The sequence below is a fragment of the Perognathus longimembris genome, chromosome 2 (genome assembly GCF_023159225.1).
Source record: "Perognathus longimembris pacificus isolate PPM17 chromosome 2, ASM2315922v1, whole genome shotgun sequence".
NCBI lineage: Eukaryota > Metazoa > Chordata > Mammalia > Rodentia > Heteromyidae > Perognathus > Perognathus longimembris.
This window is the reverse complement of record NC_063162.1, coordinates 30,857,971-30,880,907: the sequence shown is the minus strand read 5'-3', so window position 1 is coordinate 30,880,907 and position 22,937 is coordinate 30,857,971. Positions and strand designations below refer to the sequence as shown.

The 22,937-nt window shown below is 41.5% G+C and overlaps 2 protein-coding genes across 2 annotated transcripts; both read left to right on the top strand.

Annotated features, from left to right (window-relative positions):
• The first annotated feature begins 269 nt into the window (after window positions 1-269).
• Window positions 270-5,235, top strand: Ifit2 (interferon induced protein with tetratricopeptide repeats 2). The gene is made up of 2 exons (XM_048338742.1): window positions 270-430; window positions 3,350-5,235. Exons 1-2 carry the CDS (start codon window positions 426-428, stop codon window positions 4,752-4,754), a joined length of 1,410 nt encoding a protein of 469 aa, XP_048194699.1. The 5' UTR covers window positions 270-425; the 3' UTR covers window positions 4,755-5,235.
• Window positions 5,236-11,025: 5,790 nt separating this feature from the next.
• Ifit3 (interferon induced protein with tetratricopeptide repeats 3) lies at window positions 11,026-22,396 on the top strand. Its single transcript, XM_048338741.1, has 2 exons — window positions 11,026-11,210; window positions 20,387-22,396. The coding sequence occupies exons 1-2, from the start codon at window positions 11,206-11,208 to the stop codon at window positions 21,861-21,863; spliced, it is 1,482 nt and encodes a 493-aa protein (XP_048194698.1). The 5' UTR covers window positions 11,026-11,205; the 3' UTR covers window positions 21,864-22,396.
• The last annotated feature ends 541 nt before the right edge of the window (window positions 22,397-22,937 follow it).

The window sequence follows — 22,937 nt, the reverse complement described above, 5'->3', positions numbered from 1 at the left end:
TACTCATCACTGCAGAGGCTGGAGCTTTGATCAGTGAAGGGAATAGGCTAGGAACCCATAGGGAAGTTAGCTGGGATTCCTAGGGGTGATACATAATTCTGAGGATAGTTTCACATGACATCAGGGTGGAAGGTTGCCTTGTGAAGATTGGAAACCTTGCCTGTCACAGCTCAAGATCTCAACTTTGGCTGCTCAGGGCCATTCCCTGAAGGACTTGGCTCTTACTCAAGATTCACTTCTCTAAAGGATCTGGGAACATTTGCTTTCTAGTTTCAGTTTCTGTTTGGTGAAGTCAACTGGCAAGGAGGCTGGAAAAGAAACCAGTAGCTGCTTATATATGACACTCTACCCTTCATCAGAGGCAGAGGAGAGTGGCAGCCTGAACTGAAACCTCTCTCGAGTGGCTGAGAACTGCTCCATCAACCATGAGGTGAAGTTGTCCCTTTTCTGTCAGAAACTGTGCCTTTGTTGCTGTGAAATGCAAATTCTGTGCCTGCTATGGTCCAGAGCAAGGCCAGCTCTGTTTAGAGTTCATTTAACAGCCTTACTGGACCTCTATCTCTATAGCTATAAGTCTGTGCTGTTAAATCTGTGCTGTTTTATTGATGTTCCTTTGTTTCCTCCTCTGATGTCACTGTCCAGCCCCTAAGAACATCTGCTGATCTGCTTGCTGGGGAGATGAGAGCTGAGGTCTGAGACAGAATTAGGCTGAAAAATGTTTGATCTAGTGTGTTTGTGCTGGGGCTTTCCTGTAAAGATGTGTCTGGAAGATTCAGTTCTATTTCTTATTTGAATGTTTTCACTGGTGGATGTTTAACAAAAATATGTTTAGGATGTCTTTTCTTCCATGTTAAATGGAACTCAGATTGCCAATCCCATTTCCTGTGAAAATGAATTTAACTTTTAATGGCATTGTTAGTCTCTGGGCTATGAACTAAACAGAGCCCAGGAAACAAGTATTATTCCTTTCAAGCAGTAACTGTGGAAGCTGTTTCAAAGCTGCTTAAAGAGATGTAATAAGTATATATACTGAATATCCCTTTCCTACACAACTGCTGTGTTTCATATGGTAGAGAAAATCTCTATTTCATTATCAACTGTTTCTTTTATGAAATGAGAAAAGAGACACAGAGAGGGAGAGAGAGAGGAGAGAGAGAGAGAGACAGGAGACAGACTGAGAGACAGAGAGAGAGATTGAGATTTCTGTTTATGTGGTATGATGAACGCTGGGCTTTATGCATGCTAGTCAAAAAGATTACCACTAAGCCACATTCCCCGCCCCCTTTTCCCTCCATTTTGTGCTTTTGTTTTTGTTGCTTATTCTGTGCAGTAGTTAAGTCTCTATTTATCTGAAGAAAAAGAGATACTGCCTTATCATTCCTGCAGTGGCTCACAAAAAGTGATCCCAAGAGGACCAGAATAGGAGACATGAGGGAGTTGAGGACTCAGGGTCTGTGGATTTCCATGTGGACCCACACTTTCTGCGGCCTACATTGGAGAAAGGAGTAAGCCATCCAGATTAGGGCCACCATCACAGTGCTCAAAACACCTTCTAACATACAAAGCTGGCTACAGCTTTCTCACTTCCTCTCAAGTCAAAAGATATGTGATAGGAGAATGTGATATGAAAAACTGAAGAAAGGAGCAAGTACCTAGGGGGTGGGGAGGGAGGCTTGGGTGGACATACATCTGACTATATACATGAAAAGTGATCCTCACCCCCCTCCCTGTAGTTTTCTAGATATCTACTGGTTGTGTATGTCAGAATACATCATGTTTGGAAGGTTAGGTAGCTTCTGAAAAAAAGCCTGAATGATAGGTGCTATGAAAAGGTCTAGAGAAAAAAGAGCAGTATTTATAGGACACCAGTGCATTTTTATCATTGGTTTGTTTGCTGGGTTTCTTATTTGTTGTTTATTTGTTTATTTATTAATATATTTATTTTGAGGACAATCCTGAAGGGAGTCATTAGGAGAATGGAAAGTTGTTTTATTGTCAGTCATGGGTCTTGAACTCTGGGTCTGGGCACTGTCCCTGAGCTCTCTGGCTCAAGGTTAACACTCTTCCACATTGAACCACAGCGGAGAATGGCAAATCTTTAAGCATATTTCTAAGGACATCCTACAAGAAAATGAGTTGTTCCATAGGAAAAGAACCGATTTGCCTAGAAGCCTCTCATGCAGTTCTACTTCTTACCTCTGTTCTAAAAAGAAACATCATGGGGCTGGGGATATGGCCTAGTGGCAAGAGTGCCTGCCTCATATACATGAGGCCCTGGGTTCGATTCCCCAGCACCACATATACAGAAAATGGCCAGAAGTGGCGCTGTGGCTCAAGTGGCAGAGTGCTAGCCTTGAGCAAAAAAGAAGCCAGGGACAGTGCTCAGGCCCTGAGTTCAAGCCCCAGGACTGGCAAAAAAAAAAAATAAATAAAATAAAATAAAATAAAATAAAAAGAAACATCATGAGACAAAAATACAGTTTCAATAGAAAATTGAAATGCAAACTGCAAAATGGTTCATAGGTCAGCTTATTGATGCATCAGTCTTTTATTTTTTATTTATTTATTTTTTGCCAGTCCTGGGGCTTGGACTCAGGGCCTGAGCACTGTCCCTGGCTTCTTTTTGCTCAAGGCTAGAACTCTGCCACTTAAGCCACAGTGCCACTTCTGGTTGTTTTTTGTATATGTGGTGCCGGAGAATTGAACCCAGGGCCTCATGCAGACGAGGCAAGCACTCTTGCCACTAGGCCATATCCCCAGCCCCAGTCTTTTTTTTTTTTTCTTATACTTTTTTTTTTTTTGCCAGCTCTGGGGCTTGAACTCGGGGCCTGAGCACTGTCCCTGGTTTCCTTTTGCTCAAAGCAAGCATTCTGCCAATTTGAACCACAAACCACAGCGCCACTTCTGGCCTTTTCTATATATGTGGTGCTGAGGAATCGAACTTAGGGCTTCATGTATACAAGGCAAGCACTCTTGCCACCAGGCCATATTCCCAGTCCCGATGCATCAGTCTTTAAAGTAGAAATGGGAGAGGGGAAAGAGGGAAAATAATTACACTTCAGTTCAAATAATGTGTCGAACATTGCTTCTAGTGTAAGACATTGCCAATATAGATAACAATGAAATTATGAGACCGTGTGCTACTAAAAAATAAAGAGAAATGAATAAAAGTGAAAATGACTGAAAATAAAATAGAATAGTTGAACAAGAATAGAGTATAGAATGTTAAAAGAAAAAGGCAAAGCAGAAATAACTGATACTTACAGTAAACCAATTTTATGATCTATGAATCTGTGCTGAGTGTCAGCTTAACTTGATTTTCTATTTCTTTTTTTTTTTGGTCCTACAGCAAGGCCACTAAGAAATCCTTGGAGAGCCGTCTACATCAACTAAAATGCCATTTCACCTGGAACCTATTAGAGGGAGAAAGTTCCTTGGATGAGTTTGAGGACAGAGTTTTTAACCAGCATGAGTTTCAGAATAGTGAGTTTAAAGCCACAATGTGCAACATTTTGGCCTTCATAAAGCACCACAGAGGCCAAAACGAGGCAGCTCTGGAATACTTAGGACAAGCTGAAGAGTTCATCCAGACAGAGCACGCTGCCCAGGCAGAAATCCGAAGTTTGGTCACATGGGGAAACTACGCCTGGGTCCATTACCATATGGGCCAACTCTCAGAAGCTCAGACTTATGTCGACAGGGTAAAAGAGGTCTGCACAAAGTTTTCCTGTCTTTATAAAATTGAGAGTCCTGAGCTTGACTGTGAGGAAGGGTGGACACTGCTAAAATGTCCCCAAAAAATCGAAAGGGCCAAAGCCTGTTTCCAGAAAGCTCTGGAAAAGAAGGCAAAACACCCAGAATCCACCTCTGGATGGGCCATAGCGAGCTACCGTCTGGATCGCTACCCACCAGCTCAGTTCCCAGTGCATGCTCTGAGGCGAGCCATTGAGTTGAATCCTGGCAACCAGTACGTTAAAGTCCTCTTAGGTATCGAACTCCAAAATATGAATGAAGATGAAGGACAGGAACTTGTTGAAGAAGCCATAAAGAAAGCCCCAGGTGCCACGGATGTGTTACTCAGAGCTGCAAAGTTTTATCAAAGTCAAGGGGCCATAGACAAAGAAATAGGGCTACTTAGAAAGGCTTTAGAATGCATGCCAAATAATGCTTATTTGCATTATCGTATTGGCTGCTGTTATAAGTCAGAAGTTCTCCAAATGAATACAAGAGAGAAGGCAATGAATAGAAAAAGAAGGAAGTTTCTGGAACTTACGGAAAAAGCTATCCATCATTTAAGGAAAGCTGAAGATCTCAATGTGAATTTTGTCCATGTAGGTAGCTATCTTGCTAGTATTTATGCAAATGCAGGTCAGTACAAAGAAGCAGACTTTTACTTCCAAAAAGAATTTAGCAAGGAACTTGCTCCTGTACCTAAACAACTGCTCCATCTGCGCTATGGCAATTTTCAGCTGTATCAAATGAAACGTGAAGACAAAGCCATCCAGCAGTTTATAGAAGGTGTGAAAATAAAACAGAAATCAAAGGCAAAAGAAAAAATGAAAAGCAAACTGCAAAAACTTGCTCAAACACGTCTTTCCAGAAATGAAGCTGATGTAGAAGCTCAGCACGTCTTGGCCTTTCTTCAGGAGTTAGATGGAGAAGCAGAGCAAATAGATGAAGACTCTGAGATAGTTGCAAACTCTGAAAGCCATGCTCCTTCCACATCATTAGATGAGATGGAGAATGAAGATTAAGGACCTGATGCCATGAGCCACTTCCCATCCATAAGACTGGATGGAAGTTGAAACCTTTCTACCAACTCATGGTGCACAGTTTTTAACTGGAATAATATAAACGTGTATGAAGACATAGGTCATTTTAGTGGATCAATATTATGGGAGAATCTTTTTGCCAGATGTGAGCATGTGAATCGCTGGATCATGGGGCTTGCTGGGAGAAGTTCCACTTGGAGCATTTACCAAGGGCTTAGTGAACAGACTGTTCCCACTTCTGTCTCTCAAATGAAGTGACATTCATTACTCATCTCTGACGGAATGATTGCTTAGACTTATTTCTATGTTTATGTTTGTATAAACCAGCTAGATCTTTCACCTCTATTTCTCCATTCTTTGTAATATTTTTAATTCATTACTAGTCATTCCTGCTTAGCCCTTTATGCTCCATGTTAAAAAATCTGAGGGCCCAAAGCCTAGATGGTACTTAGTATATCATCATCATCATCATCATCATCATCATCATCATCATCATTATCATCATCATCATCATTTTTTCTATCTTTTTCTCATTTCTCTGTCTTTGTTTATCTCTTCTCCTCTTCTTCCTTCTCCTCCTCCTCTTGCTCTTTTTCCTCCTCTTTCTCCCCTTCCCCTCTTCCTCTTCAGTCTGTCCTCAATCTATAGAGTCTCATTCAATGGGAATTCAATTATTTGAGGTTCCCTCATAGTTTAAAGACAGAGGACTGATGAGATCCAGAAAATTCCTCTCTGGGGTTAACCAGGGACTCGAAAGTGAAGGAGAATGTCACAGCTTCTTGTGATTGTAGCACTGCAAGAAAAGAAGTAAGGAAAGCCTGTGCCATGTGCTATTGAAATATACATTTCTTTACATCTTGTGTGTGATCTCAGGAGGCATAGACAAAGAGTAATCAAAAGAGAGACTAACGGGTATTGATTAATCTTTGTAGATTATAATGGTCACATGGAGACATTTTCACTTTTTAGCCACTGTTAGGACAATGGGAGAATGACTTTGTGACTAAGAACTAGAAAAAAAAAGTGACAATGATGGCAATACAAACTCTTCTTTGAAAAATTTTCCAAGCCACTGCAAAAATGATGGAATGCCTGTGATGGCTGGGATTTTCTAAGTAGACATGGTATAGACAAGATATTGAGGTCAGTGTGAGCCAAAACAGAGTCATCTGGACCAGCCTTAGACCCTTAGCCATGCTCTGTGTGGAAAATGTTTGTTGGAATTAGTTAAGATTTAAGTATACCACAATGTTTTTTATTAAATAATTAAAACATGTCATATTCAAAGACTTTCAGAGTTAACAATTGTACCTATTATAACAAAAGTTCCTATTACTATCTATATAAAAATAATGTAGGATGCATATGAGATCATCAGTGTATACTGTTTATATTGCTGGAAAAAGTGATATATTTTATTATTAAATAACTTACCTGTGATAGAACATAAAACAGTGTTTATTTTATATGAAATTTTGCTGTACCTTCTTTCAGACTTAAATCTTAAGACACAAGTACTGCAAGGTGAAATATTACATTGAGTATGAACTGGTCTCAGACAACCTAGACTAGTTTTGTAACTTCTGAATCTATAAAAGTTCTACAGTCTTAGGAGTCCAAAGTGTGTGCTTCTACCTGCTTCCTATCCTCTAGATCTCCTTGTACACACACACACACACACACACACACACACACACACACACACTACCTCCCCTTGACAGTGTGGGCCATTTCCCTATTCTCTGTTAAATTTTGTTCTTAGTTATTCCTCTGGAATCCAGTCTCTTGTATGAGAAGTAGACTCATTGCTGATTGTGTCATATGTTCTACCTTTGATGAATAAAACAGAATTAGTAAAAAAAAAAAAGAAATCTGCAGCAAGTAGCCAGATATTTTCTGAAGAATTTTTCTTATTATATAAAGACTAGAAAGAACCACTAAGTCTTAGTGGAAAGTAGAAAAGATACCAGCCATAGAACGTACCGGTGATAAACTTACCTTATTGGACAAATGTTGGCTCCCAGTGAAGGTCTAGCTCTGTTTGGCTAAGTACATTATTAGTTCCTGTGCTTGGTGGAGAGAACACAAGTGTTCAGAGTGAGAGGGGAGATGGTCAAGTGGACCAACCTTGAGAGACGACCAGTAGCACCTGTCTGTGCTACAGAATGCGCATGTCCTTACATGTCAGCCCAACAAACCATACTGGAATAGGATTTTTGAGAGGGAAATATGGAGAAAGGGTGGAGAAGAGATTAATAACTTACCTTTATTTCAGGAGGTAGAGATACTGAATGATTGGATAGCATATAAAAATTATGTGTGTTCCTCATACTTCCTGAAATTTCACTATCCAGGGAAAGCAAATAAAGTCACATTAGTCTTGACTAGACATTCCTTGTGTCTTAATCAAATCTCCCTGTGCAAGACAACCTTCTCCCTTCACATAACTCACCAAGGTAAATGGCATATCCCACAGGACTACCCTAGTATTACTTGATTGTGTTTGCTATTTGTGCAGCCCCAACACCCACCCCATCAGCATTCACTGCCCACAAAACTGTTGTAGTATATCCCACCATTCTCTGTGTTCAAGGGGCCATTTTGAGAGTTCTAATATCTCATGCGAAGATGAGCTCAGGTACCAGTCGAGGAATAAGGAGAAATTCTGTCATCATTGTTTTGGTTACAAGTAATGCTTGTCATTTCTCAGTGAAAACCTTCTGGTCTGCCTGGTCTCTGGGAACAGCACACTAAGTCATAATCCACTTTCATATTTATTTCTACTTGGTTAATTTTATGTCACTGTGGAGAAAACTGAAACAATTTAACAGGTAGAAGACTTTTTTGTTTTTGCTTATTGTTTCCTAATTTACAGTCCATGGTTGTTGGGTGCTATTGTTTTGGAGCATGTGGTGAGGCAGAGCATCATGGTAGAAGGACATGGTAGAACAGAGCTGCTCACTTCATGGCAGCCATGAAACACAGAAGAGAAACAGAAGGGCCCTGGAAAAGATACCATCCCAAAGGAAATACTCCAGTGATATACTTCCTCCAATGAGGGCCCACCGCTGGAAATTTCCATCACCTCCAAATAATAACAATAAATCATGAATCCATGGATGGATTAATCTATGACTTAGTCAGAGCCCCTTCCATCATTCTCCTTCATTTCCCCACTCCCATTCCCACCCTCAAGTCATGTTGTTCAAATTACACATAATGTACATTGAATATAATGATTGCCTGTGCTCATACAGATTTCATTTTGATATGTCCATATATGCGCACCATGTGTCCTGATCAGAGCCACTCCATACATCACTCCCCTTATCCCTTCTCCTTTCAAACTAATCTTAGCAAGCTTTATTGTTCCCTTTTCCTACATTTTACATAAAATATGTTGACAGTATTTACCTTTCTTCCATTGCACTCACTGTTCACTTTCCCCTTCCCATGAGTGACACACCCTCCACAGGACCTTTTTACATTCTTGTCATTTTTCCTTTTTTTTTTGTCTATGCTAATTGTTTGAGTAGTATTTCCACAAATGCATATATTGTACTTTAAACAGATCGATCTCCTTGTTTGTTGTAGCTTTTCCCATATCCACTACTTCTATTATAGAACAACTTTCAGTGAGTTTAGGTTTAGATTTGCTTTTTTCACTCAAGATCCAGTGTATTTTGACACTGTTCATTTTCTTTTCCTTCTCTCCCAACTCCTGAATCTTTTCACAGAATCCCACTATGAGCATCCAACTAGTAGGATAAATCATTTGTCCTGTTGTCTGAACAGACTATGAATATGAAACTCTGGTCCCATCCAATCTTAGATTTACATTCACAGACTTAGGAGCCAACCACTCATTGTCAAATGGCTCCAGCTTACCAAGACCATTTCCAAGAAAATGTCAAATTGTGTTTATCCTCCAGTGCTTTATTTGTGTTCTTTCTGCACCAAAAAAATGATGATGTCAAGATAATGGTTAACATTAGATCATTGCATATCCTTGGCTTCATATTCTCTTTGGAGGAAATGGAAGCAGGTCAAATAGTGTGATACAAGAAGCAAATAGTATGATACAAGAAGCAATGATAGCTGCCCAAGAACTGAGGAAATGCCAAACTATGGTTTGGCACTCCTCTGAAAAAGGACGAGCTCTGACTGCTTGAGGCATGGGCTTTTAATGTTTTTTTTAATGAGCAGTTTCAGTGAGGTGTGCATTACACTTTTACTGGTACCTTTTTGAGAAGGGAGATTTTTCTTGTAGTAGAATAAAATTCAGTAAGTTACTTTATTCCATGAGTGGCAAAAATAAGTAATACATATCCCTTAACAATGAAGGGATTTTTTTTTTTTGGCCAGTCCTGGGGCTTGAACTCAGGGCCTAGGCGCTGTCCTGGAGCTTCTTTGTGCTCAAAGCTAGCGCTGTCCCACTTGAGCCACAGGGCCACTTCTGGCTGTTTTTAGTAGTTTATCAGAGATAAGATTCTCACAGGGTATCCAATGCCTAACATATGAAACTCTAACCTCTGTGTACATCACTTTGACAATAAAAAATAAAAAATTTAAAAAGACATTTAAAAAATAAAAAGAGTCTCACAGGGACTTTCTTCCTTGGCTGGCTTTGAATTGTGATCCTCACATCTCAGCCTCCTGAGTAGTTAGGATTATAGGAGTGAGCCACCAGCACCTGGCTGAAGAGTACTTTTCAGTCATTTTGCCCTCAGCAACTGTTGTCATTCCAGGGAAAATTCATGAGTACTTTTTCTGTCTGAAAGTACGTTTGTGTTTGCTTGGGGGGGGGGGGGCAGAACATGAGTTTAGAGTATTTTTTATTATTATTATCTTTAAGTAGTTGTACAGGGGAGCTGTACAAAGTATATAAATACAAAAACAAAATACTTAAATACAATGCATCTTGATCTGTGTCACCTCCTTTACCAATCTCATCCCCATTTGACCCACCCCTCCTTTACTACATTTCTTAATTTTGTGGTATATACAATAAATTATGTATTACAGTTTCTCCCCTTCCTCCTTCATTGTCTACCTCATGTGTACCTCTTGAGATGAATTAGAATAAAAAGAAAATCAAGGCAATAGAGAAGTGGTGCTATCTTGTTGCACTTGAAAATAATTCTTCCATCATGTTAGAATCTTCCATTTCTACAAGAAGAAAAGAGGCTTGAAGCAGCTTAGTTGATGAGTCTTTCTATGAAGCAATTACTTCATTGCCCAGGCTCTTCCTGTACTTAAAAGCAAAGCCTATCCCTAAAATCGGTGCCTTCACAACATACAAAGGTTCCAGACAACTTCCTTTTCACCTGAGCAAAGAAGGCAAAGAGAGAGCTTAGTTCTCCTTGAGCTGCATTTTTAGGGTTTCAAACCCCACTGAGCTATGCAGCTCAGTGCAGCTAAACACTGCACTCTGAGTAACTGAGATCCATCACACACACATACACACACACACACACACACACACACACACAGTGACTGTGATAGGTGAAACTTTCTAAGCCATATGCCAAGGACTCAAAGACAAATGCCCTTCTTACTGGGGTTTGAGAGTAGTATTCATACTTATTATAATGGTATCTATAATTGCTGAATGAATAATAGATGATAAATTTATATATTTGTGCTTTGAACTCTAAAGAAGTAATATTACTCTTGTTGTTGTTGTTGTTGTTGGTTCTGGGGCTTAAACTCTGAGCCTGGGCACTGTCCCTGATGGGTAGATACAGATACATAGATACATAGATAGATAATTACCATTTTAGAGCTGAGCAATTACCAGCTAGATTTAGAGCTAGATAATCACCATTGCAGATGCAAACTATTGAGGCATAGATCCTTCTGTTATTTAATTTCCTAAGTCTCATAGGGGTTTCGTGGTAACTTAAACTCAGTGATTATACAGTGAGAAAATTCCAGAGCTGATAATGTGAATAAGAGCATTAAATCCAGTTCTCAGGTTGCGAATTACCTCCCACAAGTAAACTTATTAAGTGCAATGAGTTATTTTAAAAATATTTGAAATATTCTATATCCTGTTGCCCCCCAAGTCCCTCGGTACTCTATTAACAACATTGCTTCCCTCCCAGACCCAAGTGTCTTCTATCCTCTCACTATAGTTCCACAGCCCGAGAATTGAGCAGTGCCTGTGATTCAGCCAATGCTGGTTTCAACACTAAGTTTCTTTTTCCTCCTCTGGATGATTTCAAAGCAGTTTCACTTTCTAGTTTCTTCTTCCCTTTCACAAAGGCAATTATAGAGAAACCAGGAAAAAGTATTTGCTGGTACACTACCCCCTCCTTTCCACCTTATATAGTCCCTCCTGCTTGGACTGGAGGCAGAAGGAGAGAGTTTCTGAAGAAGGAACCTGCCTGGTCCCCTGTATTTCAGAACTGCAGAGAAGCAAATCACCATCATGAGGTCAGTACAAATTCTTGTTCTCCTTTGCAAAGTGTAAACTGAACCTCTCACCCGGCAGGAAAGTTCCCTGATTGACTTTTTGCTTCCAGATTCAACAGATCTGTGTCAGTTTGGACCTGAACTCATCAGTTACTTATTTGCCTTCTATTTCAATAGCTTTTTTTCTGATGTACGTGTTTAGGGTTCCTGAAATTCTAATAGAGGAGCTAGTATCTGGGAGTAAAGGGGGGCTGAGATGAGGCACAAATTTTGCCAAATAAAAGCTAGCCCTAAGGGTCTTATTCTCTGTGGACTTTCATACTGTTGTTTTATTTGAAGTGGCTAAACTAGTGATGTTTTTCTTGTGATTTTCAAAGGAAGCATTTATTCTTCAGCAGATGTTGGGAGAAACATTACAAGTTCAATACTGCAAACTCAAAATATATCAACCTGAAATGTTCAGTTTACTTTCAAGTAGGAAGTTTAAGAAACAATTCTTACAGATGGGTGATTGAAAAAAATTCTTACATGTGCCACGTGCATTCTTCTAATCCTGGACTCAGGGTCTGAGCACTGTCCCTGGCTTGTTTTTGCTCAAGACTAGCACTCTTTTTTTTTTTTTTTTTTTTTTTTTTATTATCAATTGAACATAAATTTTTTTTTTTTTTACAAGGTGCTGTGCAAAGAGGGTGCAGTTACATAGTAGGGCATTGTGTACATTTCTTGTGATATCTTACAACCTGTTTTCCCATCCCTTGTCTAGGTCAGGTAGACCCATATGCAGTATACAATGTATCAAGCACATATACAGTGTTCACAGACTTGGTCTCTACTGTCTCTCCATCTCCCTTTGTTAACAGTCATATATCAGGGAGATCATGCCCCTTTGTTTTCTGTGTTCTAGGCTTGTCTCACTCAACATTATTTGTTCGAGTTCTGACCATTTCCCTGCAAATAACAATATTTCACCATTCCTAATCGCTATGTAGTATTCCATTGTGTATAAGTACCATATTTTTTGGATCCATTCATCTGTGGAGGGGCATCTGGGTTGTTTCCAAATTTTGGCTATTGTGAATTGTGCTGCGATAAACATGGAAGTACAAATGTCCTTTTGATATCTTGGGTTTTGCTGTTTAGGATAGATGCCTAGGAGTGGTATGGCTGGGTCATAGGGTAGGTCTATATTGAGCTTTTTGAGAAACCTCCATACTGTTCTCCAAAGTGGCTGTACTAATTTGCACTCCCACCAACAATGGAGAAGGGTTCCTCTTTCCCCACAGCCCCTCCAGCATTTGTTGTTTCCTGAGTTCAGAGTATAGGCCATTCTAACTGGGGTGAGGTGGTATCTCAGGGTTGTTTTTATTTGCATTTCCTTTACTAGCAGGGATGTTGAGCATTTCCTCATGTGTTTCTTTGCCATTTTTATATCTTCTCTTGTGAAGTCTCTCTTTAGCTCTTTTGCCCATTTCCTAATAGGTTTATTGGGCTTGGAGGGGCTTAGTTTTTTGAGTTCTCTGTAGATGACAGATATCAGGCCTTTGTCTGTTGCTGTGCTGGTAAATATCCTTTCCCATATCGTTGGCTGTCTTTCTATTTTGGTGGCTATGACCTTAGCTGTGCAGAAACTTTTTAATTTGTAGTAGTCCCATTTGTTGAGTCTTTCCCCTATTTGTTGTGCGCCTGGGACTCTATTCAGGAAGTTCCTTCCTGTGCCTATAAGTTCTAGTGTCTTTCCTACTCTGTCCTTCAGTAGTTTCAAGGATTCAGGTCTGATGTTGAGGTCCTTGATCCATTTTGAGTTGATCTTGGTGCATGGTGATAGGCTTGGGTCTACTTTGAGTTTTCTGCATATGGCTGCCCAGTTCTCCCAGCACCAGTAGTTGAAGAGGCTATGTTTATTCCATTGTATGTCTTTAGCTCCTTTGTCGAATATCAGTTGGCTGTAAGAGTGCGGTTTTATTTCTGGGTCTTCAATTCTAATCCACTGGTCTTCCGATCTGTTTTTATACCAATACCATGCTGTTTTTGTTATGATGGCCTTGTAGTAGAGCTTGAAGTCTGGTATGGTGATACCTCCTGCACTATGTTTTTTGCCTAGAATTGCTTTGGCTATTCTAGGTTTTTTGCTGTTCCATATGAACTTATGAATTGGTTTCTCTATTTCAGTGAAGAATGTGGCTGGGATTTTGATAGGTATTGCATTGAATTTGTATAACAATTTGGGCAGTATGGCCATTTTCACTATATTGATTCTGCCTACCCATGAGCATGGGAGGTCTTTCCATCTCCTTGTGTCTTCTTTGATTTCCCTTATTAGATTTTTGTAGTTTTCATTGAATAGGTCCGTCACGTCCTTGGTTAAGTTGATCCCTAGGTACTTTATTCTTTTTTTGGCTACTGTAAATGGAATCGTTTCCATAATTTCCTTTTCTGTTTGTCTATTGCTGGTGTACAGAAAAGCTGCTGACTTTCGTGGATTGATTTTGTATCCTGCTACTTTGCCAAATTGGTTTATTAGATGTAGGAGTTTGGGTACTGAGTTTTTTGGGTCCTTGAGATATAAGATCATGTCGTCTGCGAATAGGGATAACTTGATTTCTTCTTTGCCGATGTGGATCCCTTTGATGTCCTCCTCTTGCCTTATTGCTATGGCTAGGGATTCCAGTACTATGTTGAACAGAAGTGGGGAGAGTGGGCATCCTTGTCTTGTTCCTGTGTTTAGGGGGAATGATTTAAGTTTCTCTCCATTTAATATGATATTAGCAGTTGGTCTGTTGTATATGGCTTTTATTGTTTTGAGGAATGTTCCATCTATTCCTGTTCTCTCCAACGCTTTTAATAGGTATGGATGTTGTATTTTGTCAAAGGCTTTTTGGGCATCGACTGAGATAACAATGTGATTCTTGATTTTAGTTCTGTTTATGTGGTGAATTACATTGATTGATTTACGGATGTTGAACCATCCTTGTGACTGAGGGATGAAGCCTACTTGGTCATGATGTATGATATTCTTGATCACTTTCTGGATCCTGTTAGCTAATATTTTATTGAGGAGCTTTGCATCTGTGTTCATTAGTGATATTGGTCTGTAGTTCTCTTTTTTTGTTGGATCTTTGCCTGGTTTGGGGATGAGTATGATATTAGCTTCGTAGAATGAGTTCGGGATTTTTCCCTCCGTTTCTATTTCGCGGAAGAGTTTGAGGAGTATTGGAATTAGCTCCTCACTAAAGGTTTTGTAGAATTCATTGGTGAATCCATCTGGGCCTGGGCTTTTCTTAGTAGGGAGGTTCTTGATTACCTCCTGTATCTCACCGTAAGTTATTGGTTTATTTAGTTGATTTATTTCTTCTTGGTTCAGTTTGGGCAGTTTGTACTTCTTTAAGAATTGATCCATTTCTGTAAAATTATTGTTTTTTGTTGAGTAGAGGTTTTGGAAATAGCTCCTTATGATTGTTTGAATATTGTGTGTATTTGTTGTAATTTTTCCTGTGGAGTCCCTGATTTTACGTATATGAGTCTCTTCTCTTCTTTTTTTTGTGAGTCTTGCAAGGGGTCTGTCAATTTTGTTTATTTTCTCAAAGAACCAGCTTTTAGTCTTATTTATTTGTTGAATGGTCTTTCTATTTTCAATCAGATTTATCTCTTCTTTAATCTTTGTAATCTCTCCCCTCCTAGTCGTTTTAGATTCTGTCATTTCTTGTTTCTCCAGTTGTTTTAGTTTCATCGTGAGGGTATTCACCTGCTCTGCTTCCATTCTTTTAATGTGGGTACTGAGTGCAATGATCTTGCCCCTCAGTACTGCCTTAGCTGTGTCCCATAGGTTTCTTTGTGATGTGTTTTCTTTGTCATTGTGGCTTATGAATTCGTTGATTTCATCTTTAATTTGATCTGTGGCCCAAGTGTTGGATAGCAGCGTGGGGTTTAGCCTCCAAGAGTGTGTATAGGCTCTGTGGTATCCTTTGTTGTTGAGGGTTACCTTTAATCCACTGTGATCAGATATAATACATGGGATGATGTCAATTCTTTTGTATTTGCTGAGGTTCTTTGTGTGGGCTATGACGTGGTCTATTTTGGAATATGATCCATGGGCTGCTGAAAAGAAGGTGTATTGGGTCTCTGTAGGGTGGAAGGTTCTATATAGGTCTGTTAGATCCATTTGGGCAATGGTGTTATTTAGGTCCTCAGCTCCCTTACTAATCCTCTGGGTGTTGGATCTGTCTCTTGGAGAGAGAGGAGTATTAAAGTCACCCACTATGATTGTGTTTGCATCTATCTTGCTCTGTAATTCTGTGAGAATTTGCTTGACATATGTCGGGCCTCTTTTGTTCGGTGAGTATACATTTATCACCGTGATGTCTTGATTCTGGATTTTTCCTTGTATCAATATGTAGTGTCCTTCTTTGTCTTTTTGAGTGGACTTTAAAGAGAAATCCAGCTTGTCTGAGATCAGGATGGCTACACCTGCCGTTTTGGTGGGTGCATTTGCTTGGTAGATCTTGCTCCATCCTTTCATTCGAAGCCTGTTTTTGTCCCTTGCTGTAAGGTGGGTCTCTTGTAGACAACAGATGTCAACTTTTTGCTTGCGGATCCATTCTGCCAGTCTGCTCCTCTTGATCGGGGAGTTTAAGCCATTTATATTTAAAGAGATCAAGGATAAGGGTGTTTTTTCTCCTTCCATTTTCTTGTTGGGCTGTTTTTTCCTGTTGTTTTTTTTTTTTTCTTCTTGTCTTTAGTGAGCTTGTGTTTCTGCTGGACTTTGGCTATTGAAGTTTCTTTCTGAATCTGTCTGTGTGTCTTTTACGATCTCTGTTGGGTGGGCTTCCCCTCTTAATATTCGCTGTAGGGCTGGTTTTTTATTCACATACTCCTTTAGCTCCTCTTTGGTGTGGAAAGATCTGGTTCTCCCTTCGAATGTGAACTCCAGTTTCGCTGGATATTTGATCCGAGGTTGTAAATTGTTATTCTGAAGTACTTGGATGGTGTTCTTCCACTCACTTCGAGCTTGGTAAGTTTGTGTGGATAAGTCGGATGTTATTCGAATCCTCTTCCCATTGAAAAAAGTTTCCTTCTTCGCTTTGGCTGAATTCAGAATTTGCTCTTTAATCTTGAGGTCTGTAGTCTTGAATATTATGTGCCTTGGGGTGGTTTTCCTGGGGTCTGGCCTGCCAGGTGTCCTATAGGCTTCGGTTACCTGGATGGGGTCCCCTGTGAGATTGGGGAAGTTTTCTGCAATAACTTTATTGAGAACATGATTAAGCCCTCTGCTCTGATATTCGGCTCCTTCTTCTATTCCAATTATACGCAGATTATATCTCTTGTCTTTGTCCATTAGTTCCTGGAGTAATCTTCCCTGAAGCTTCACCTTTTCTTGGAGTGTGGTCATTTTCTGGTTGTTGTCAGCTGCTTCATCGTCCAGGCGAGAGATTCTGGATTCCATATGGTCCACTCTTTGTGTTATGGTTTCAATTGCGGAGTTTATGGATGTCAGAGAGCTATTCATGGTTGTCATATCAGCTCTGATCGTGGAAATTTCTTCCTTTAAAGAGTTGTATTTTAAATCTATTTTTTCATGCATTTCAATTCTCAGGGTGTGGAGATTTTCTTTAAAGGCGGCTTGCATTGTATCCATTTTTGCTTCCATTTCTTTAAACGAGGCTTGCATTGTATCCAGTTTTGCTTCCATTTCTTTCTTGGCTTCCTGGGTGTCCTTCCAGATTTCCGCTCTAAACTCCTGGAATTGTTTTCTGATTTCATTTCTGACGGTTTCGATCATTCCTGTTAACATGTCCTCATTTGCTTTTTTATTCTCCATCTCCTCTCCAGTCGTGCTGCTTTTTGGAGCTGGCGAGTTGGCTTGTCCTTTGATGAACTGAGTTATGTTTCTTTGTGATTTGCGCATCTGGAAGTCTGTGTAGTTCTTCCCTCCCTTCTGTGTAGGCGTGTCTGCGTCAGCAGGTGCTGTCGCTGTGGCCCCGCCCACCAGTGCAGGGCACGCCTATCAGAGCGGGCGCTTTCGCCGGGGCCCCGCCCTCCTGTGCACTGTGAGTCCCCTACAACAGGCACTTAAGTGGGGTCTGCCTCCCAGAGCGAGCCCTGGGTTGTTGGGTTGTGCTTGCGCCCTCCCGCGAGTCCGTTGGGGGGGGGAAGCAGTATGTGTGGGGCCCAGCGGGATCGACTGTCCGGGTGTGGCTTGGCACCCTCAGACCTCGCCTCCGCTTCGAGGAGGGGGAACGAGATCAGGCTCAGGTGACCCTGCTGGGCTGGTATTGCCCACCAGCGCCTGTGATTTTAGTTGTAAGAGTCCGCAAGGTCTAGGCGCCTCGGGTGGGGCTTGCCCTGCCGGCCGTCCCTGGCCCCTGTTGGGAAGGGGACGGGGCCGGTTCTGCCAGTTCAGGAACCTTTGGGGGCTTGGGGCTGTTCCGCCCTTCCCCTGCTAGACTGGCTTCCCAGTGCCTGCTGGGAGCTTCCCGCCTGATTTGGGGAATCTTTGTTCCCACGGGAGTGGGGAGGGGGAGGGAGGGAGATATATCGTCTTTGTCGGGCTTGGGTCTCCCGTTGGGGGAAGGGATTATGGGGGACTCACTTTTGCTGCTTTGTGTGCGTGTCCCGCACCGCCGTTGGCCCTTCAGGGGTTGGCGAAGTGTCGTGGTGGCTCCCCCGTTCCCTCTTTCTGCCGCGCTGGGTTCCCTTGTCCGAATCCGGTGTGGACCCGAACTTCTCGTCGCTGCTGGGTGTGTCTTGGTCCGCACCCTGCTTTGTGTCCGTGGGGTCTCCCGCTATATGGATTCTGCGCTCCTGTCAGCCTGTCTGCCGATCGCCGGGTTTCCCTTTCCCAGCCTGACCCTGTTTGGGCCAGGGCCGGCTGGTGGGGGGAGGGTGCCCCGATTAATCTCCGGCTCCGTGTAGGTTTTCGGTTCTTCTTTTTTGCTCCTTTTTGTTTTCCTGCGTTTCTCCACTGCTTCTGGATGCTGGTTTTGCTGGGTTCTTGGTGGAGTGTTGGGTGTTGGAGTTCCCAGCTCGCTATTCAGTTGGTGCGAGTCGGGGTGCCTCCCTATTGTCCACTAGCACTCTTATCACTGGAGCCACAGCAGCACTTCTGGATTTTTCTGTTTATGTGGTGCTGAGGAATTGAATCCTTGAATCTGGTGTTTTGTACATGGAGGCAAGCACTCTAAGACTAAGCCACATTCCCAGTCTCAAAGTTAATTTTTATTGCTATGGTGAGTGTTAATAAGTAGTACAAAGTAAGGTTGCACAAAACCACAATAATTTCATCTCTAATGCAATATTGGTCTAATCTCTCATTATGGGAAGTAGAAGATAACTGAAGATGGTGGGAATGGAGTAGGGGACATAGATAGAATCTCTGGGAGTGGCAGGAATAGTCTGCAGAAAGTGTATATGGGTCCAGGTACATCGTGTCGTTTGCAAAGTATAATCTCAGGGACCTTGATGTTTTTAAATACATATGCACCTGCTAGAGTCCTCCCATTGGTAGTTCTTCAGCAACAACAACGAGAAAATTTGGTCTTTCCCATCAAATACCTATGGGGAATGCCTGAGTGGTAAATTGCTCAGCCACTTTTCAAGTAAACAAAAGGAGACTGGCTGCCCCCAAGGACTTCAAGCTCATTTCAAGGTCAAAATTGAATATGTCCAAGTGAGATAAATTCACTACCAACTACCTCAGTTTTTCCTTTTCTTTTTTTTTCTGGCAAAAAAAAAAAAGATGTTCATTATATCTGTATGAGTGTGATTGACTAGAAGCTAGACCCTTGCCCTGTGGCTTGGTGGCCAGCCTGCTCCAGGATCCTATCTTTGGGCATCCAGAGCCACCCTATGAGGAGGTCTGAGGGGACCCTCTGGACCACGTTGGCTGGAGCCCATATCACAGGTTTCCATCCGAACAGAGGCAGATTGGGCTGTTCCTTCCAAGCAATGCTAGATTTCCAAAAGGGAAATATCACCTGGCAGCACGCCCAGCTTATGGGTGTCTACTGGCGCCCTCTAGAGGCCCACTGAGGAACTCTCCTTCTTTAATATTGCCTCCTCAATTGAGGACTTCATTGTGGGCTCAGAGATCAAAACTTACTTTGTCTAATTCAGTCAAAACAAGACCTTGTAATTTCTTCCCTTTCACAAAGGCAATTATAGAGAAACCAGGAAAAAGTATTCGCTGGTACACTACCCCCTCCTTTCCACCTTATATAGTCCCTCCTGCTTGGACTGGAGGCAGAAGGAGAGAGTTTCTGAAGAAGGAACCTGCCTGGTCCCCAGTTTAAACTCTGGATGTTTTAAATTTAGAATCACGCAGCGTATGGGCATAAGGAAGTGGTAAGGGAGAACAGAGAAGGATCAGCAGCTGACCAGGGCCCAGAGGGAGCACATGTTTGGGTCCATTCAAACCCAATCTGGTCATTGAACACTGGGAACTAGAGGGGGAAAAAATTAATTAGAAATGTGGATTGGTTGTGTGTGTTCCCCCTAAGATGTTACTGATCAGCAAATGTGTTCAGAATTAATTCAGCACTAAAAACTCCCAGATAGGTTATCTTGGCCTTCAAATTTGCTTGTTCAGAACTGGATACATGGTCATCTACATTCATTTTACTGATCTACAAGACCCTCAGGTAAACTCTAAACAAGGAGAAAGTGTCGTAGTGCTCTGTGGATGCCCTGTTCCACAACCAACCCCACTGCTCCAACTAAACACCTGAAGTCCTACTTGAGTAGATCTGAAATAAGACCCAAGGGGAGAATCCTATTTTAAAAGCTCCAAAGATACTTTAAATCTAGACGTTAAAATTCAAGAACTGATGTATTGCAGAAATCATACCAGCCTCTCAGTTCTTCACTCTTTAAATTTACACAAAGTCTCCTGTGTTGTCTATGTGTAAATATGAGCAGAGGAAGCCAGAGATGTGGCAGGGAGAGATGATAGGAAGGATACTGACTTAAAGCAAAGTTTGCTTACTTGAGGGCTACTTCAAGGATGGTAAACTAGCCATTGGAAAACATAGCCAAAAAGTGAATACTTCCTAGAGCCTTGCTGTTCTTGGTGTGATTAGGAACCAGAAAGGTGGCAAATTCTGAACTATCCTGTAACTGAGTTGACACAGAAAATAAAGCCATCACCAGGTACAATGATTGACAAGTGCTCCCTCAAAATGACTGTGTGTATTTTTTTTCCACAGTGAGGCCCCCAAAAAGTCCCTGGAAAAAATCCTTCAACAGCTGAAATGCCATTTCACCTGGAATTTATTCAAGGATGGAAATATACCAAGTTATCTAGAAGAAAGACTACACAGTCACGCGGAACACTTAGACACTGAGTACAAGGCTACAATATACAACTTCTTAGCCTACATTAAACACCTAAATGGTGAGAATGAGGCAGCCCTAGAATGCTTACAGAAAGCTGAAGAGTTACACCAGCAAGGCCACACTGACCAGGCAGAGATCAGAAGTCTGGTCACATGGGGTAACTATGCCTGGCTTTACTATCACATGGGCCAACTCTCAGAAGTTCAGACTTACATTGACAAGGTAAAACGTATCTGTGAGCAGTTTTCAAATCCTTACAGTATTGAGTATCCTGAGATTGACTCTGAGGAAGGATGGACACGACTGAAGTGTGGAAAACATGAGAGAGCTAAAGTGTGCTTCCAGAAGGCTCTTGAAGAACAGCCCAACAACCCTGAATTCTCCTCTGGGTTGGCAATTGCAATGTTCCATTTGAATGATAATCCTCAGAAGGAGTCTTCTGCTGAAGCTCTGAAGCAGGCCATTGAGTTAGATCCTGACAACCTATATGTCAAAGCTCTAATGGCTTTGAAACTACAGAAGACAAGTGCAGAGGCCAAAGGAGAACAGTTCATTGAAGAAGCCCTGAGGAAGGACCCTTGCCCAACAAATGTCCTTCTAAAAGCTGTCACATTTTACAGAAAAAAGGGAGACCTAGACAAAGTTATTGAACTGATTGTGAGGACAATAGAATGCACACCAAATAATAGCTGCCTCTGTTACCATATTTTGTGTAGCTTCATGTCACAAATCAAAAAAATGAAAGTCAATGGAGAATCTAAAGCAGGTGGAAATCAAGAGAAGATTGAACAACTGGAGAAACTGCTCAGAGACTGTACAAAGAAAGCTCTAGAAAAGAGGGTAAGGACTCTGAATACATGCTTTGAGCTCAATGAGTTCCTGGAAACAGAAGAATGCTGTCAGAACACATTCAATAAAGAGCTCCCCAAGGCTGAGAGCCAGCATCTCCATTCGAGGGATTGCAGCATTCAAGAGAATCATGGAAAGGCAGAAGACACTGCTGTTCAAAATGGTTTTGAGAGTATTTCTATAAGCAAAGACAAACCTGAGAAGGAAGAAAGGAAAAGCCAAGTACAAAACATGGAGAAAAACTTACTTCAGCCAGATGCAGTGAGTTCTTGGTATCTGCAAGGATCAGTTCATAAACGGAATGGAGATCTGTTGCAAGCCCTGGCATGTTATGAAAAAGAACTAGGCTACTTGCTTAGGGAGTCCCCCTCAGGCATAGGCAGCTTCTTCCTGACAGCATCGCAGCCAGGAGACAGCAATGAGGACAAGGCCCAAGGTGCAGGAGCTTCCCAACTTTTGGACTCATTCACAAAGGAGGAAGGAAATTGCTCTGAGTAGAAGTGTGGGGTTATGGAGAAGTCTTAGAAACCTAGTAGGTCCCCAGTTTGGGATTGTTGAACCATGTGGATTTGTTTATTGCCCTAAAGTACATTTTGCAGCATTATCTCATGTTCTTTCTCCCCTGTCCATGCAGTCACACAGTTATCAGGTTAACTTCAGTGCTCGTAATCACTAGTGGAAAGTGCATTAGGCCTACATGATGCTAATTAGTTTGCAGTGTGCACTCACTCATCCGATAATCTGCATCCCTGCCCCTCTTGCCAACAACACTTGGGGACTGTCTACCAACAATAGCTTCAAGCTTACTTCCTTAACTCCATTTCCTTCCAGCCTTCTACACCAGGATGATTTGTGTTTGACTAAACTTGGAATATTTCTTACATCCTATTCTTGGTTTAACTGTGTCATTTGTGTATTTTTTGATAGTGACTATAATAAGTGTATAGACAACAGTCATGCTATAATAAATTTAAAAATTTCAGCTTACAATATAGGCAATGTGTCCCTTGTGTGAATGACTTAAGGCAGTGATAATTCTCCACTTTTTCTGTGTTAGGGATGGTGTTGGTCATGAGGCTTGAACTCAGGGCCTGGACTCTGTCCCTGAGCTCATCAGCTCAAGACTAGTGTTCTACCACTTTGAGCCACAGTGTCACTTCAGGTTTTCTGGTGGTTAATTGGAAATAAGAGAGTCAACGACTTTCCTGCCCATATTGGAGTTGGCTTTGAGCTGCGATCCTCAGATCTCTGTCTCAAGAATAGCTACTATTTACAGGTGTGAGCCACTGGTGCCCAGCTGACTACACAATTCTTAACATGTCCCATTTTAGGCCCATTATTTTTATTTTCTGTACTTGTACTGAGGAGCAGTCTCTGCCTGTCAGATGAATTTCCTGCTTATCAGCATTTAGTGCCAGCTGTCTAGTCCAAGAAACACCATCAGCACCCTTGACAGCACTCTCATAGCACCCTACAGGAGATCATTTTGGAGTACTGGGGCATTTTAAACATAGGGTGTGTCTTGTGGGCAGAGCTACAAATTGGATAGTGGCCCTGGTCTTGTTGCCTTAG